This window comes from Pseudophryne corroboree, chromosome 4 (assembly GCF_028390025.1).
Source record: "Pseudophryne corroboree isolate aPseCor3 chromosome 4, aPseCor3.hap2, whole genome shotgun sequence".
Classification (NCBI taxonomy): Eukaryota; Metazoa; Chordata; class Amphibia; order Anura; family Myobatrachidae; genus Pseudophryne; species Pseudophryne corroboree.
In genome coordinates, this window is record NC_086447.1 from 297,807,574 (window position 1) to 297,827,109 (window position 19,536).

Sequence of the window (19,536 nt, forward strand, 5' to 3'; positions counted from 1 at the left end):
AAAGAGCGTATCAGTCTGGGGGCATGAAGATCACAACTGCGCACCCACGACCGCTCCTCCGGGCCATACCCCTTCCAGTGCACCAAAAATGACAGCCGACCCCGAACCACCTTGGAGTCAAGAATCCTTTCAACAACAAACTCCCTCTGGCCACGTATCAGAAGAGGGGAAGGTCTTCCACTGGAAGAAGGATTACTAATCGCCCGTTTTAAAAGGGAACAATGAAATGTTTTATTGATACCCAAAGAACGGGGCAGATCTAACTGAAATGCCACCGGATTGATAACCCTGGTGATCTTATAAGGGCCGATGAACCGGGGCCCTAACTTATGAGATGGCTGTCTCAACTTCAAATTCTTGGTAGACAACCAGACGAAGTCTCCTAATTTGAAGCTGCAGGGTCTTTTCCGCTTATCAAAAACCCTTTTGGTCACTAATGACACAGATACAAGGGCTTTCTTCACTTTCCGCCAAATACCTCTAAGGACCGAAACCACAGAGGAACCACCAGGCGTGGAGTCCAGGGGGTCAAAAGAATTGGCCTTAGGATGATGCCCATACACACAAAGGAAGGGAGAGATCCCTGTAGCAGAGTGAGCCGCGTTGTTATAGGCAAACTCCGCCATGGACAGATGAGCAACCCAGTCGGTCTGACACTTGGAGACATAACACCTGAGGAACTGCTCCAAGGACTGGTTCACCCTTTCAGTCTGCCCATTAGACTGCGGATGGTAGCCTGACGACAAGCTGACAGAAATCTGGAGATCGGAACAAAATGCCCTCCAGAATTTGGCCACAAACTGGGATCCGCGGTCAGAGACCACATCAAGTGGCAACCCGTGGAGACGCACAACATGCAGCATAAATAATTCAGACAGGCGTCTGGCTGATGGCAGCCCAACCAGTGGAACGAAGTGCGCCATCTTCGAAAACCTGTCAACGACAACCCAGATGGCTGTCATCCCCGAGGATTTGGGCAAGTCCACCACAAAATCCATTGAAATGTGGGTCCATGGCTTAGATGGGATAGAGAGTGGATGTAATGGGCCAACAGGAACCCCTCTTGGAGTCTTATTTCGGGCACAGATGTCACATGCCCGAACCCACTGATCCACATCCTTAGCCTCCGAGGGCCACCACACCGCCCTAGATAGCAACTCCCGAGTTCTGGCAATACCCGGGTGACCTGCCAACTTCTTGGCATGGAATTCCAGGAACACTCGCTGTCTTAACCTAGGAGGCACAAACAAAAGACCTACCGGAAGGTCTGGAGGAGCCTGCTCCTGTGCTCTAAGGACTAATGATAAGAGGTCCTGGGTAATGCCCACTTTAATACATGATGGGGAAACAATGGGCAACGGCTCCTCGGTGGTCTCCTGGATTGGAGCAAAACTCCGCGAGAGCGCATCAGCCTTGATGTTTTTTGACCCAGGGCGATATGTTATCAAAAAATTAAAGCGAGCAAAAAACAAAGCCCATCGTGCCTGCCTGGCATTGAGACGCTTCGCTGACTCTAAATATGCCAGATTCTTATGGTCAGTGAGAATTGAGACCACAAACTTAGCCCCCTCAAGCCAGTGTCTCCACTCCTCGAGTGCATCCTTAATAGCCAACAATTCCCGGTTACCCACGTCATAATTCATCTCGGCAGGCGAAAATTTACGGGAAAAGTAAGCACAGGGATGAAGGCGATTATCAGACACTCCCATCTGAGAAAGCACTGCCCCAATACCCATCTCAGAGGCATCCACCTCCACCACAAAAGGACGCTCTGGATCTGGGTGTCGCAGCACCTTGGCCGAAACAAATGCCCTTTTGAGACGGGCAAAAGCCGCTTTAGCCTCACAAGACCAGTGAGCAACATCCGCCCCTTTCTTAGTGAGTGCCACCAAGGGCGCCACTATAGACGAAAATCCAGCGATAAATCGTCTATAAAAATTCGCAAAGCCCAGGAAACGCTGAAGCGCCTTCAAACTAGTGGGCTGCACCCAATCCAGGACTGCCTGTACCTTGGAACCCTCCATTTGGAAACCTTCTGGGGAGATAATATATCCTAGAAATGCGATTTGCTGAACTTCAAATTCGCACTTCTCCAGCTTCGCCCCAAGCCGGTGGTCTCTGAGTTTCTGGAGGACTAAGCGTACATGCTTCCGATGTTCCTCCAGGGAATGGGAGAAGATTAGGATGTCATCTAAGTATACAACTAAGAATCTATCCAAATATTCCCTGAGCACATCATTCATGAAATCCTGGAAGACTGCCGGGGCATTACAGAGCCCAAAAGGCATCACCAAATATTCATAATGCCCTGAGTGGGTATTAAAGGCAGTCTTCCATTCATCCCCCTCTCTTATTCGGATTAGATTGTACGCACCGCGTAGGTCAATCTTAGAAAAAATGGTGGCAGTACGAAGCTGGTCAAACAAGACCGAAATGAGAGGCAGTGGGTATGAGTTTTTAATCGTGATACGGTTCAATTCCCTGAAGTCGATGCAGGGTCGCAACGAACCGTCCTTTTTACCCACGAAGAAGAACCCCGACCCAACTGGAGACTGTGAAGGTCTGATAAATCCCTTAGCCAAGTTCTCCTGAATGTACTCTGCCATAGCCTGAGTCTCAGGACGTGACAGGGAGTACAACCTGCTCTTGGGAAGCTTAGCATTTGGCAACAAATCAATGGCACAGTCATAGGGGCGATGGGGAGGTAGTACCTCTGCAACTTTTTTGGAGAACACGTCCGCAAAATCTGCATAACACCCTGGCAATCCTGGCAAACTTAGCTGCGAGAGCCTGACTGGAAGGCTCAAGCAACTCCTGAAACAATCAGTACCCCAACTAAGAATCTCCCCAGAGACCCAGTCAAATTGAGGATTGTGGGCCCTTAACCAGGGTAACCCCAACACCAATGGGGCAAAAGTACAGACAGTCACATAAAAGGACAATTTTTCAGAGTGTGTGGCTCCAATAAACAAAGAAATCTGGCTAGTGCAAGAGGTAATTTTACCTTGGGATAATGGTTCCCCGTTTAACCCACAAATCTCAATTTCCGATGCCAAGGGTACTAAGGGAACAGAGTGTTTTAGGGCGAATTGGCGGTCCATAAAAACCCCGTCGGCCCCACTGTCCACAAAGGCCTCAGTCTTGACAGTTTGACCGAGGATCTTCAAGGTCACCGGAATGATAAAAGTCTTCTTGGGAAATTCTGACTTCTGGCCTGACAGGATATTTCCCATCACCCTCAGGCCCTGAAGTTTTCCGGCTTTTCTGGGCATGATACTACCACATGACCTTTATTCCCACAGTACAAACACAACCCCTGCTGTCTCCTCCGCGTCTTCTCACGCGAGGAGAGGCGGGTAGCCCCAATCTGCATAGGCTCCTCAGAAAATTCCTCAGAGTCTGAGGTTCCCTTGGGAAGGAAGGAAATCTCAGTCTCCCTTTCAAGCCTACGCTCTCTCAGCCGTCTATCCACCCGGATGGATAACTGCATGAGCTGATCCAAGCTATCAGGCAAGGGATATTGTACCAGTTGGTCCTTTATCTGGTTAGAAAGACCTCTTCGGTACTGGTGTCTCAGGGCTGGGTCATTCCACTGGGTATCATGGGCCAACCTCCGAAACTCCGTACAGTAAACCTCAACTGGCCTTCGCCCTTGCTTAAGGATCGAAATCTGAGCCTCGGCTGAGGCCGTCTTGTCAGGGTCATCATACAACATGCCCAGTGCCGTAAAAAAAGCATCAACACTTTTAAGCGACGGACAGTCAGGCTGCAACCCATATGCCCAGACCTGTGGGTCTCCTTGTAGCAAGGAAATCACTATGCCCACCCGCTGAATCTCCGACCCAGAAGACTGAGGCCTAAGCCGGAAGTATAGCTTGCAGCTCTCCTTGAAACAAAAGAACTGCGAGCGATCTCCAGAAAAACGATCCGGGAGATTTACTTTCGGCTCCTTAACCCCTGCAGGTGCTGCTGCTGCGGGAGCTCCGCCAGCAGCCTGGGAGGTGTGCATTTTAATGGACAAATCATTAAATTGCCGAGTCAGGACCTGCACCTGATCGACCACCTGTTGCAACGTATTTTGAGGGGTATGCTCCATATTCCCACAAAATTTCAACAGGAGTATTAGGCTGCTGAATATGTTATGCACACCAGTGCCTGCAGGAAAGTACTAGTGTCAGAACTGTTATGCACTCCAGTGTCTGCAGGAATGTACTGGTGTTTGAACTGTTATGCAAAACAAATGGACTCACAGACAAACTGGGGAATATGACATAACGTACACAGAAGGTGATAGGGTAACAAAATACACACACAGTGAACAGAGAAGCCCAGAGGCTAAGGAACTGGGTATCTCCCTTGTATTAGAACTGCTCAGATGTAAAAAGCAAGATGTTGTGTTTTAATACGTAGAGAACCCGAAATGCTGTTGCTAAGGGCAACAGCAAAACCCTAAAGGGTTACCAACGGGTGTGGCAGTAAACTCCTTGGTCAGAGATGGAATGATAGACACAAGGAGAGCCTCCACAATCCTGATTCTCACTTGCAGTGCACAGGTTTAAGCTTACTGCCACTAAACTGACCCCTGACACCTAGCACAGTGAGACAGGATTAGACAGGCAAGTGTTAGAATACAGCCGCAAACTTGCTAAGTTCACAGAGTAATAACAGAACCCCAGCAAGCTAAACGACTGACTCCAGTCTTACTGCTAGGTCTGGATTGGCAGAGTGTAATACCAAATCCCCAGGCCTATTTGCAGTAAGCAACAAACAAATACAAAGCTACACAGTACTGGCTAACTTTCATGAACTGACTAACCAACAGAGATTCAGCAGCATCTGCTTACCCTGAAAAGAGGCCTTATAAAGCAGGTGCTGTCCACGCCCCACTCAGACCTCACAGACTGTGAGCACAAAAACCAGCACCGGATCCCCTGCCGTGCACAGAGCCTATAACCACTGCACAGCAAAAGACCCGAACCGGAGTATCAGCTGCGCTCAGGTTACTCCACTAGCACTTGTCTCCCGGTTGCCATGACGACGTGGCAGCACAGGGCAGGAGACCCTAACAGCATGGCTCCATTTCTCACTTTTAGGCCATGCCTTTGAAAAGTAATGGGGCCTAGCCCAGCTCTCTACAACCATGAGCACACGGCCACAAAATCACCATGACGCTCAATAACAATCTTACTGATTGGGCTTATTGGTAAAGGCAGTGGCATGACTTCTAATCACCTGAAATCAGTTTCTGACAACACGAACAGGCCTAACTGAGCCAGAAGCAATCTGGTTGGACCTTGTTCTATTTGCCCATCCACCGACTAATTCTGGTGGAAGGATTAGACTATGTATAGCCATCATAGGGTTAATTGAATTAATAAGCAGTAACTATTGTCATACAAAAAGAGACAAAGAAGAACCAGCAGAAAAATATCCAATGTTTTTTGTGTCATGTATGACCACTTTGCCTTGTGCACACATTGAGCATCTGTGTTCTGCTCGCATGAAGCTGACAAGTGCTTGCATCTGCTCTGAGATACTAGTGGAGCTGAGTGTTGCTCTCATGAAAAACCACCTCTAAGTATTGTCTATCTGTATGCTTTTGAGTCATCCCCTCATTAAATCCCCTTAAAACCTGTGTGTCTAAACCTCTATTTTGTATGGTGAAGAAAACACTGAGGGAGAAACGCCTGTGTAATAACATATATCTGAATTCTAGATTTTATTTAAAGATTCATTTTACTGTCATTTTTGTTTTAGTACATTTGCAACACACCTGTAAGTAATGCACATCAGTGTTCAGCAATCCCAGATTAATAGAACACCTCTGTACTGGGGAAAGGGGAAAGGTCTACAACCCTCAGAATGGAAACGCATCCACATTTTTCATCTTTGTGGTTCATTTATAGAGATTGTTATGAGCAGTTTACAACCAATCATATGCCACCCTCTATGGCACTGAAAGCCTTCCCCTGCTTCTCTGTCTGTGTCCGGGGTTGAACTTCACAGAACTTTACTACAGAAGGTAAATTGCAAGATTCAGCAGCATATCTGAAACAATTCTAAGGTCATAAATATGAGTCAGCCAGAAGCAGTACCAAGACCATAGTAGTATGCCATGTACGTGTGTCACAGGGATGGCAGCTGTGTGGAGCAAAGGTTGCTCTGATTCCCTAGCACTCATCCCAGTGTTAGAATGTATTTGAATTAGAGATTATTCATTCTTATCTAAGAAACAGTAATCCCAAACAATGATTTTATCTAAACAGATTGTGTACATAGCAAAATATTGCTCTTGTAATTGCTAGCATTGTTTAAATAGATAAATAAAAAAAAAGAAATCAATCAATCAATCAATCTTTGACAGTAGCTTTGACCACACACAGGCTGATGTTGTTATGGTCATTTTAGGACAAATAAGTCACAGCATCAAAAATCTGGGTAGACCATGAAGATTATTTTATGGATCTGCACTGCCTGGATCACAGAACAGTGACTAACATTGGTTTGCATTACCTAAATGTTCAAAAAATAGAAAGATCAGAAAGAAACATGGAATTTTCACTGAGGGAATGTATAAATGAATCAGAGCAGAAATATAAACTGTCTGCAAAATACATGGTATAAACAAACTAGATGCATAACCATTGTAGCACTAGTAGTCCAAGTTTCCCTATGCAGGACAATGTAGTGTATAGACATTTTAGCGCAAGATGCTGCATATGTTATACATAATCGTGCATAGGAGACCACAAATAGGTTGAACTCGATGGACAATTGTCTTTTTTCAACCTTAGATGCTATGTTACTATGTAGTACAGACATCAGATAACTGTACCCACAATCCCCTCTGCGGGAAAGCTTTACTGTCTTCTGGTCTTCCTATCTTTGAATATTTAAATATCTATTTAATGCAAACAAATGTCTGTAAATTCCTCTTCTCTGACTGTGTGTAGACACAATGGTCAGCCTCTACAGGAGGCATCTGGGAGGGCTGTTTGTCTATAGAAGCTCTCCATTGTATTGCTGATGACCCCTAGCCTCAGCTACAGTATAACTTCACTAAAGACTGCACAAGGCTTGTCCTCCTGGAGCTGAGGAGTCAGGATGTGCATTTGATAAGGGAACTGAGCCAGCACATAACATGCATCGTTTCAGGGGAAGCAAATGATAGGAAAGGTTTATTTTTTTGGAATGCTTATTTCCTTTCTGTATAATTCTAAATGTGTGTAAATCTAAAAAAAATAATAATATTCTGCTCCTATAGAAATATTTATGGAATTTTCGTACAATGGTTAGTAAATAACTGTTAAGAGCTGTGATTTATCCCCAAAAATCTAATATCTGTGCATTACTTTACAGTACAGTCTTCTATGGCTCTGTCAACAATATCTGCAACAAAAGTTGCAATAAAAGTAATACAGGTTGAGTCTCCCTTATTCAAAATGCTTGGGACCAGAGGTATTTTGGACATGGGATTTTTCCGTATTTTGGAATAATTGCATACCATAGTGAGATATCATGGTGATGGGACCTAAATCTAAGCACACAATGCATTTATGTTACATATACACCTTATACACACAGCCTGAAGGTCATTTTAGGCAATATTTTTTATAACTTTGTGCATTAAACAAAGTGTGTCTACATTCACACAATTTATTTATGTTTCATATACACCTTATACACACAGCCTGAAGGTAATTTAATACAATATTTTTAATAACTTTGTGTATTAAACAAAGTTTGTGTACATTGAGACATCAAAAAACAAAGGTTTCACTATTTCACTCTCACTCAAAAAAGTCCGTATTTCGGAATATTCCGTATTTCGGAATATGTGGATATGGGATACTCAACCTGTATTACCAATAAGTAAAACAATACCCCTGGCTTCAGGACCTACCAAGCCACTTTACTGCAATACCACAGCCACAAAGAGATGTGTGTGCACTAAATACACATGAAAAGATTATGCAATTTTAAAATCCTAAATTAGTATAAAAATACGTTCTAAACATAATAACAAAAGTGACCAAAAGCTAATAGTAAAACACACCAGACAGATAACAAATGAAACAAAAGGGAAACAGTATTTCTAGTGCTAATAGAGACCAGTGTAGTACCTTCTGCTCTTGTATTTTCCTGTCCATTGTGTAGCCTTGTCCAGTGCTGTAAGAACCCAGATTGTTGTCAATGAACTGTATAAATACAGCAGGTATCAGAGGGCAGCCCTAAGGGAGGAGGGGAGGGGATCTGCAAGTCACAAACAAGTTGTGAAAGGGGCAAAGGGCATCAGAGTTATCTTTATGTAGTTACTTTGAACTCTAAAGACAATTTCTGTACTTTTCACAGTCATTTGCAATATGTGTGTATCAGTGCAATTTATATATAGTATATTGGGAATCTTTTCCTCAAACATTTACATCGGTCAGAGCACATCTTACACTTATTAGTGGAATAGATGACTAATGTTTTAACGAGAAAAAAAATCATTACTATGACAGCAGAGAACAGTTTCCATTATCTAACATTAACCTGACAGATTATTAATGGTGAATAATGATTGCATCATGGTACATGCTTTTTCCTTCCGCAGACTTCCAGCTACTGTGTCAGCCAATCATCACCTGCACTCATGCTCCTTATAGACAGAAGGTTACACAGGAACTGCACCTGCATCTGACAAGCTTTGAGGAGAAGGACAGTATATTCCATAATCAACCAAGGTGCTCCAAATATTTGCCCAGCAATTGGGAATAAATAGGTGTTTTCAGAAAATCCCAACAATATCAAGTAAGTTGCCCTACTGATAAGGGTTCATTACAATATAGTGGTGCAGTGTAAATATCTCACAAGTGCTGTCATGACATTGTCTAATTGTGCAACATGAAATTGAGTAATTATAGGCAAGTTGGCTGCAATTGCATTCACAGGGGTATATTTACTAAAGTATGGGTTTTCAGATGTGGAGATGTTGCCATTCACAACCAATCAGATTCTACTTATCATTTATCTAGCATCATCTAGAATATAATAGCTAAAATCTGATTACTTGCTAATGGCAACATTTCCAGGTCTGAAAACCCACATTTTTGTAAATATACCACACACTGTGTACATGGAAATAAATGCAGATATTCACCCATATACAGAGCTGCACACTGGAGGCTTCTCCGTACTACCACTTTTACTGTCTGAAATCCAGGCCGGATGTAATGAAGTCCGAGTTGGCCGGAGGTGCGGGGTTCCATGCCCTATAAATGATTGCCGCTTTAAAAAAAAGTCCCAGTTCAGCTGGGAGGCCGCACCTGCGGCCAACTCGGACTTCATTACATCCAGGCCCCAGTGTGTGTTGTAAGCAAGAGGACCAATCAGAAGCCTCAATCACATAAAGTACAAGTTTAGGTTCTTAGTAGGCATTAGCGGGTGGGTGGTAATGCACAGTCCAAGAGCAAGTGACCCTAGTCTTACCCTGTCTTTTTCCTAGTGGTCCGTCCGGGTGGTCCTCCGGATCCTTCCAGACAAATGGTAATGACGGTAAGGCTACAACTACCGCTGCAGTCGTGTCTGCTAGTGGTGATGTAAGACGAGTCTGACTCAAAGGAACTAGAGGACCACCCGGACCATCAGGAAAAAGACAGGTTAAGATTATGGTCTCTTGCTCTTGGACTGTCCATTATCACCCTCCCTCTAGTCTAAACAATGTAAATATTGAAAAGATCAATATTATAAATATATTCAATATTATAAATATTCAAAAGATCTTGAAACATTTGTGTGCTGGTATTGTTTTTTAATCCCATTTTAAAATAACATTTTAGGCTTCATGTTTTTTGTTTTGCTCACATACTACACTAATGTCTGATTCAGAGGCATCGCAAATGCACACCTCCCTGCCTGACATTAGCAGAGAGAAGGGCGGCGGGTGTTATCTTTGAGACATTCTGGAATCTAAAGAACTGCCATGCTGTTGTGCATAATATTTGCCTGTGTCTGGTAGGCCGTTATTCCTCCTCCCGTGGGATTCTTTATATAGAAAGAATTTTTATCTTTGTTCTATTGATAAATCAACGTTTAAAGATTTTGCTCCAGATGGCGTTTCTTAAGGTCCCTACACACTTATAGTCCCTACACATTACGCGATGTGCCGCCGAGGTGCCCGATGGCCGATACTGCCGACGGGCAACCCGGCGGCGGGGGGGCAGTGATGGGGGGAGTGAAGTTTCTTCACTCCCCCGTCACCCGGCTCCGTAGACGTGCAGGCAAATATGGACGATCTCGTCCATATTGGCCTGCATGCACAGCCGACATGCACCAGCGATGAACGAGCGCGGGGCCGCGCATCGTTCATCGCTGGTGACTCCACACTGCACGATATGAACGTTATCTTGTTCATTAATGAACGAGATCGTTCATATTGTGCAGTGATGTCGGCCAGTGTGTAGGGCCCTTTAAAGATTACCTGTCCAATCTTTCTGATTGGAACAAAAATCTGGCAATGTATGGGAGCAAATGACAATTGACCATTTGCTCTCAAACACTGGAATACAGACAAAAATGGACTTTAAGACAAATTGGTTAAGTTTGTTTCATTAAACCAATTTATCTGAACAACCGTTTTTTGTCCATTTTCTGGATTTTGGAAGCAAATGGTTGATTGTCATTTGCTCCCAGACATTGTCAGATTTTCTTTCCAATCAGCAAGACTATACAGATAATCTTTAAGTGTGTAGGGCCCTTTACCCTCTAACCCTCTATATACAACCACTGGGAAGACAATAGAGGAAGTGCATTTCAATATCCAAGGCTCATTTTACCCTGTAAAGGGTTAGTGCATTCAGGGGCACATCAAGAGAGGAGGAGGCCCATGTGCAGTCTCCGTCGGGGCACACTTCTCTCTAGTCAGCAGAGCAATAGACTCTGGGCACTAGGACCTCAAGATGACCCTAGTGTTGTACCAGAGTCTAGTGCACATGCGCAGGTCTGCACATGCGCATGGTGTGCAGTGTGAGCCCCCCAGGACCCTGTGTGCACCGCATACACTGCACTCATTATAGATACACCAATGAGTGCATTATAGAAAGCTTCTTGTGCACATTTCTCATTTGCAATACAATAATAATCTATACATTGTTTTTTTCTTACACGTATTATTGAGAAAAATCACAGTGTAAGTCACTTCTGTTACTTCTTGGTGGTTGTGTGCATCTATATTCTCCACTATGGATTTTTTGTTTGTGTACTGCATGAGGCTACATCTACATACACACAGATGTGCAGTATATTATTGTTAGCGCCGATAGCTAAACTCTCCCTCTTTTGTATACATATATGGCATTAATATTACCAAGCAGCTGGTACCATGTACAATATGGGTAAGCCGAGAGCGGGCATATTTATTTTCCATTTTGAGGCTGCACATTGTTCTGGCACACCAAACTATTTGTGTCTTATAATACATTGAATTATACTAATGCATTGTTTTATCTGTTTTAATTATTTACATTCTTTATCCCCATTTGTACATTCGTGTTTTTTTTTGTGTGTGAGTGCAAAAACATAGGATACAACTGTTTTATTTTTGAAGTGCCATAATAGCTGAGTAGTACCATTTTATAGCCTTATTCATCCCACCACTCTCGCTGGCTTGCAAAGATGTAGCTATAGTAGGTGCGGCTGCTATGGGCAGGGCTGCCATCAGAAATTGTGGGGCCCGGGATTGACAAAATAGACAGCCCCCCCAAAAAAAAAAAAACTCTGCCGCACTGCTTCACCCCTATGTGATGTCATACATTATGATGTTACATATAGGTGGAGTGTTGTGGACCTACAGGAATGGTTCTCAGAGAGCTTGTTTTAAGAAGTCCTCCCTGCGCATCAGACTGATGTTAATTCACAGACTGGTGCAGCTCTACAGATATTGGCAGTTGGATGGGGGGGTGGGCCCCCCTCTCTGTAAGGGCCCGGGACACCAGTCCCCACAGTCCCCGTCTATGGGGCTCGGGTAGCCCTTCCCCTGCAGCCAGTTACACTGCTGGCAGCTTATCCTGTTTCTCTGGCCTCACTGATCTCCTAGCACGGAGGCTGCCAGAACAGAAATGGGTCCGGGGAGGGGGGGGTGATTGCATTCACACTTACCCATGTATCCTGTAAGAATGGCAGTATGTCTGTCTGAGGTTCACGTTGTTCTTCAGGGCTGCAGCATGTGTGTTAGAGGGCCACTGCCCTCTCATTGCCACCACTGGTGAGTGCATGTCCCACAATTAATACTGCACAGTGGAAATTTTGCTATAGGTCTTGCTACACCCCTGCTCAGAGGTCTATTGTAGCCACATTTGGTTTAATAGAATCAGAAGAAACTAAAACAGAATAAATGTGACAGGTAAGCTGCATGTGATTTGCACAACATTGTGTGTTCGTGGAGTTCTTCAAGAAGCTGCTGAACCTGTTTTTGCTTAGCATGGTATATGAATATACTGACCGCTTGTAAAAGAACAAAACAAGGAACTATGCAAAAACATGTTTTGGTTCTTGAGCTGGTATGTCAGAGGTTAACATACTCTTTGCAAATGACTTTGGGGTCAATTTCTGAATGTATTATTTTAGGCCAATGGCTGCTTTTGGTGGATGCCGCATTACATAGTATCAGGGACATTTAAGGGTATTGCCGCAGACCTATTTTTGATCACATAAACAGTTACCATGCGAAAATAGTTTATTTACAAGCTCTTATCGAAGCCACTGTTAAGGACAGAGTATTTGGATAAATTGCTAATCATAATAATAATAATAATAATAATAATAATAATAATAATTTGTTATCATCTCAATATACAATGGAAAGAAATTATAGTTTATTAGGCTCCATTGCCACCACTAATAAATAGGCTCCATTATTAATAAATCAATTCCAGGTGCTGTAGTGGCAGACACCTCAGATGGTAATTACCCACTATTATCTAATTTATTGTTATATACAGGTACTGTATTTGTATGCTATAGAATTAGAACCACATGTATCAGGGACATTTGGAAAGGTAATGGACTGAGATTCATACCACCCTTTACCCTATTTCAGTACAAAAAGCTATGTACCAGCAACAACTGCTGTACTTGCTTTTTCACACATTTAACAAACTATTAAATTGCTGGACAATCAGTTCAATTATCATTTTCAGGACACGAAACAATTTTCTGCAATTCCATTCTGCAACAAATTAAATACATTTCTGGTTTTCTTCACTGTGAATTCTCCATGGAATTAGTTTCAGTTGAATAAAGTGATTGAACAATTGTAACATGAAACAATATTCATACATATGGAGATGATCCTAAAATAGTGCACTTGTCATCTTCAAGAGAAAAATAAATCCTTTTTTTTTAACTAAAATTATATTGGTACCTAGTTCCTACTAGGTTATGGGGGATCTTGGACACATCTTCCTCACATCTGGTAGACCTGCCCTACAATATCAATATTTTGGAATCACTGACCTTCTCAACAATATCAACAAAGCCTCCTAAGAATGTCAGGAATTTACCAAAGGGCAGTCTGTGTTTTAGTTTTGACCTCTATACCACTAGATTTAGTTACTATTCAGTGCTTTGAAGGTTCGTTCTCAAAGCGCAGTCAATGTTGGGTATTTAAAAGTGGTCAAACCGCCACAAAGCCTCCAGAAAGCTACCTAGCCAATCAAAAGATGAATAGGCACAATACATTTATTAGATTAGGTGAGGGCTGCATAGGCACAAAACTATTTAAGAGTCTTACATTTTTGTGATGGGTTAAGTTTAGGTCAGTTGGTTGCTAGGCAGATCAAGTTTTGTTTATTTTTGTGGTTAGCTAGGTTTAGCCTATCAGGGAGTACAGGGGCGGTTTTATTTGTTAGTGTATATAAAGGGAATTTGAATATTAATATATTGTTAGGTTTGGAAGTACAATAACATTCGTTTAACTTTATACCATACAATTTGCTAATTTCTTCAGAATCAATTAAAATTCAGTGGTCAGGAAGGCGCTACTGGCCATCAGTTACGTGTGGCATAAGTGGTCGTTGTGGGGCATTTACCCTTTTGAAGGACGGTGGGTGTGTCCTGCCCTTGCGGGGGGACTATGGTACTTCTCTGCGGGAGCGTCCTCATAGTAAAGGGTGGTGAGACCTTTTCAGCAGGTTATGCTTATTTATAGATGGGGAGTTTAAGTCGCCGTCATTTTCCAGCTGGGGCATTTCAGTCGCCGCCATTTTATAAGATCTAATTGACTGGAGCTGGTGTAACGCCTTCCTTGCCATCCCTTTACAAATAGGGTCATTCCAATTAATAACTATTAATGACCTTTAATGCAGTTGTGTCCATGTCGTTATTCTTAGTTAAGCTAGCTTAAAGTGTTGTTAAGGTACAATCGTAATAAATTAATACATGCCTTATGTGGCCAATCATTCTGTATTGAATAAAATAAAAAATAAAAAAACTTCATAATAATCTTATGGGGTACTATTCTTTTTATTAATGTATTAGGGGAGGGGGGACTAAGTGAGTAATTAGATGACTCATTAGATGAATAGACCAATATTTATTAAGTTGCCAATATTAAATTATTTCTAGTTGTGTCAATAAAGATATATTTATGATGGGAACAACAATTCATATTTTATGATTTGGACAACATTTATATTGACATAGATTTTTTTAATGATATAAAAACGTAAACTTAGGTGCTGATTCAATTAATTGTGGGTTCTGTGCCCTGCATTTTGCATAAAAATTGACTCTCATTGACACAGGCCCATCAGACCTGCCTTGTATGGCTCTGGGACAGGGTAGTTTCTATTGGGGATGTGCAGAGGGAGCAGTGGTCCCCGGAGGCAGTCTGTCACCATAGCAGCTGCATCACCTGCACTGACAGTAGTTCCGCCTCTGCCTACAGTAACTCGCCCATGCCCCTGGCCTCAAACCCCTCTACCTGTACTCCCTACCTCTGTGTGTGTGACACCCTTTACCCCCCTCCTTGTGTATGATACAATGTACACCTCTTATCTGTGTGTGTGTTTATGACACCCTGTACCCTCTACCCCTCTCGTGTATAACACAGTGTAAACCGCCCAACCCGTGTGTGTGTGTGTGTGTGTGTGTGTGTGTGTGTGTGTCACCCAGTACCCACTCTCTGTTGAAGGGAGGTCTTTCAAAATTTTGCTATGGGACCCACAAAGTTCTAGTTATGCCCCTGTGTGCCGGGGTTACTTACCTGGCAATAAACTCACTTTGCATTCTAAGTACTCGGCCTGTGACAATGAGAGAGAGACACCTTTTGCAGAAAATGGCTGACAATAAAAATCTTACACTTAACACCAAAGTAAATGTCAACCCAATGTGACACATACATTTTTTCAAGGCGTCAAAACTTTTACATATAATAATATCAGTAGCTCTTTTATGTAGAGCTATTTATTATTTAGGTTTAGTAGACCTTTCTGTAGCACTATGGGAATATTGATTTTTAGTTCAAACCTCTCAGTTCACAAAGAAAAGTCACTGACCTTCAACACTATGACCTATATTGCATTCAAAACATAACACACCTTCAAACACTATTCTGGTGTTTGAGCATGTCGACATTCACACTGTCTACAGCAGTCACCATTGATGACCTGAATATGGTAAAAATGTCGACACCTGTAAATGTTGGCATTAACAGAATGTTGACATTAGAAATTGTGACATTATCAAATAACTTAGGGTTAAGGTTAGAATTAGGGTTTGGTTGAGATGCTGCGCCGCTGCTGCAAAGCCGGAGACACACGGAGGACCGGAACTGGAAGTGACGGCCGCGCACACGCGAGACGGAGCGGGATGGAGCCGGCTGCAGAGTGCAGGTGCCAGGAGCAGGGAAGCAAGGTGCGTGATGGAGTGGGAAGGAGTTGACGGAGCGGGAAGGATCCAGGATGGAGTCAGGACGGAGCGTGAAAGAGTCAGGTGCTGGGCGTAGGTGCCAGGTGCAAGAGAACAAGGTGTAAGATGGTGATATGCATGAGCTGCAGGCTGGTGGAGAGAGTGAGGGGGTGAAGATACCTATAATGCCATAAGCCAGGTGGGACGGAGGTGCAGTGAGCCAGAGCAACTGCAAGTAGAGAAGACATTGGAGAGAGGAGAAGGGAGGAGGTGAAGTGGTGCCGAAGGAGAGGGCCCCCACAGATAAGTATTAGATTACCTACTTTATTGTATAAGTGACTTCTTCTTTTCTCTCTCCCCTTGTCCTTGATTGAATTATAAATTACTGTTCTGTTGTGAATATTGTTTCTCTTCACATCTAGGCCATAGTACAGTATTGTATTGCATAGTTTGTATTATTTTTCTGAAGGTAATAGGGAGTTAGAGTTGTCAAACAAATGGGTGGAGCCGTGATTGAGAATCTCACTCAGTGCATGTCGTGCAAGATGTATGCGCACCTAAGGCAACCGTCCCAGTGTGAATACATATGCACGAGATGTGTGCGAACAGTTGCCTGGAAGCCCAGGTAACTGATCTAGAGCAAACCGAGAGATATTCACAATCTTGAGCAAAGCTTAGAGAGAACAGTGGAGGAGTTGCAGGGGGTGACACCGGTAGACAAGGACAGCCAGTTAGGCAGCTGGGTCACAGTTAGAAGGAAAAAGAAAAAGAGGGTGAGTCAGTACATCTCTAAACTACCAAACTCCCCAACATTTACCCGATTGGACGAAGATTCTGTGGATGGTAGTAAAGAAAGGATGGAGCAGGAGGAGACTGTTCCCTCTGGCAAACGGAGGAGCGGTCCCTCTGGCACAGATGGGATAAAAGAAATCGAGGTACCTAGTCAGATTGTGGTGGTAGGGGATTCTATTATCAGGAAGACACACAGGGCAATCTGCTACCAGGACCATGAATGCCATACAGTCTGTTGTCTCCCGGGTGCTCGGCTACAACACATTACAACTGGGTAGAAAGATTGTTGGGAGGGGTTGGGAACTATCTGGCGGTCTTGGTGCACGTTGGCACCAATGGCAAAGTTAGTGGTAGATGGGATGTCCTTAAGAAAGATTATAGGGACTTAGGCAAGAAATTAAAGGCAAGGACATCTAGGATAATATTCTCCAAAATATTGCCTGTGCCACACGCTAGGCCAGTGAGGCAGAGGGAGATTAGGGAGATAAATGTGTGGCTTAGAGACTGGTGTAGGAAAGAAGGGTTTGTGTTCCTGGAACACTGGGCGGACTTCTCAGTCAGGTGCCATCTTTTTTGTCACAATGGATTACACCTGAATGAGGAAGGAGCAGCAGTGCTGGGGGGAAGGATGGTTAGAAGGTTGGAGGAGATTTTAAACTAGGTGCCTGGGGGGGTAGTTTAGCTAGAAACTACAGGTCAAGCAGTGAGAATAATAAGGATGAAGGTAGTGAGCTAAATGGGGGTGGAAAAGGGGAAAGGGAAAGATCAGCTGTCAAGGGTATTAACAAGGATATTACAAAGGATATTGCCAAAACACTACCTAACGACGATTATGGGTCATCAATACTGCATATAGATAATGATGTTCCAAGCATAAGAGGGAATACTTATCTTAATTGTATGTATGTAAACGCTTTAAGCCTTACAGGGAAAAAGGGGAACTAAAAGTCCTTGCAGCAAACAAGCAGTATGATATTATAGGCATTACTGAGACTTGGTGGGACGAATCACAGTCAGTCTGGAGGGTTATACACTGTTCAGGAGAGACAGATTCAAATTTTTCTATTTTTAAAACCTGATATATGGGTAGATATTTACGAGGGGACTGCAAACACTGTTGAGAATTTATGGGCAGAAATTGCATGCGGGGGAAAGGGAACTAAAAAGATACTATTGGGGCTATGCTACAAGCCACCTGATATTAATTTGACTGATGAGGAATTGTTACTGAAGCAAATTGAAAAATTTGGAGACATAGTAGTGATGGAAGATTTTAACTATCCGGAGATTAATTGGACAAATTATTAATGTGATACTGCTAGGGGTAATAGGTTTTTAAACACACTAAATGATCACTACCTACTTCATCTAATCAAGGAACCACCTAGGTACAATGCAATCTTAGACCTGGTATTAACAAACAATGGGGAACTGATATCAAATATTATAGTAGGGGAGTCCATGGGAAACAGTGACCACAATATGGTCAAATTCAATATCAGTTTTCATAAGAGGTCCTATATAGGCTCAACTAGGTTTCTCAACATGAGGCAAAGCCAACTTTCACATGATGAGGGAAGCGTTAAGGCACAGGGAATTTGGAGATTTAGTTTCAATGAAAGAATACTATGTAGAAATGGGAGATATTAAAAATGCTGCTCGCTAATTATACTTTTAAATTCATTCCAATGGGAAGCAAACAAAGGAGTAATAATTCCAAACCAATGTGGCTTAACAAAAAGATTAAGGAACTAATGGGCAAAAAGAGGTGGGCATTCAAAAAATATAAATCAGACGAGAAAGCAGAGTCATTCCAGTACTGGAAAGATTGTAACAAATTATGCAAAAAAGAAATAAGAGCAACTAAAATAGAGACTGAAAAATTAGTGGCAAAGGAAAGTAAATCAAATCCAAAAAAGTTTTTTTAAATACATCAACAACAAAAAATAAAAGAAGGATAGTATAGGCACTTTAAAGGACAAGTTGGGCGTCTTAATCAAAGAAGATAATGACAGCGGAAAAATGAATTTAGTTTTTCTCATCTGTATTCACAAGAGAGGAACAGACAGCGGGATTAACACATAACCTCAACAACGATAACGTCCTACTGCTATGTGCTTATTTAAGTGAGGAAGTGGTCTGTGACTGATTAAAAAAAATTAAGATTAATAAGTCACTTGGCCCTGACGGAATTCACCCAGGGGTTCTCATGGAGCTACACTTCGAACTAGCAAGACCCGCTATTTTTAATGACTCACTTACATCTGGCATGTTTCCCAAAGACTGACATATAGCAGAAGTTGTGCCAATATTCAAAAAGGGAAGTAAATCTGAGCCAGGTAATTATAGACCAGTTAGTCTTACATCTATAGTGGGGAAAGTACTGGAAGGTATTTTAAGGGATAGTATACAGAAGTTCCTTGAAGCCAAGCCAATAAGGTTATTAATAGAAACCAATATGGATTTGTGAAGGATAGATCATGTAAAAAAAAACTTACTAATCTTTTATGAAATAGTTAGCGAGAACCTAGATCAGGGTAAGGAGGTGGATGTTATCTTTTTAGACTTTGCTAAAGCTTTCGATAAAGTACCGCACATGAGACTTATCTATAAGTTACAAGTACTGGGGCTAGGAAGCACAATATGCACTTGTGTTAGAAATTGGTTGGATAATAGGTAGCAGCGAGTTGTGGTAAATGGAACGTTTTTGAATTGGACTGAAGTACTAAGTGCTGTGCCACAAGGGTCTGTACTTGGACCACTATTGTTCAACATTTTCATAAATGATATAGAAGTACAGTAGGTCTAGAGAGCATGGTGTAAATTTTTGCAGACGATACCAAACTGCATAAGGTT

The 19,536-nt window shown here is 42.6% G+C and overlaps 1 protein-coding gene across 1 annotated transcript in view; it reads right to left on the bottom strand.

The window, feature by feature from the left end:
- Positions 1-8,166, bottom strand: part of SLC2A2 (solute carrier family 2 member 2) — a 138,309-nt gene extending 130,143 nt beyond the window's left edge. The window contains exon 1 of the mRNA XM_063916230.1: positions 8,124-8,166. Within this exon, the coding sequence (XP_063772300.1) occupies positions 8,124-8,150 (27 nt within the window). The 5' untranslated portion in view covers positions 8,151-8,166. The remainder of the gene's footprint in view (positions 1-8,123) is intronic.
- Between the last annotated feature and the right edge of the window lie 11,370 nt (positions 8,167-19,536).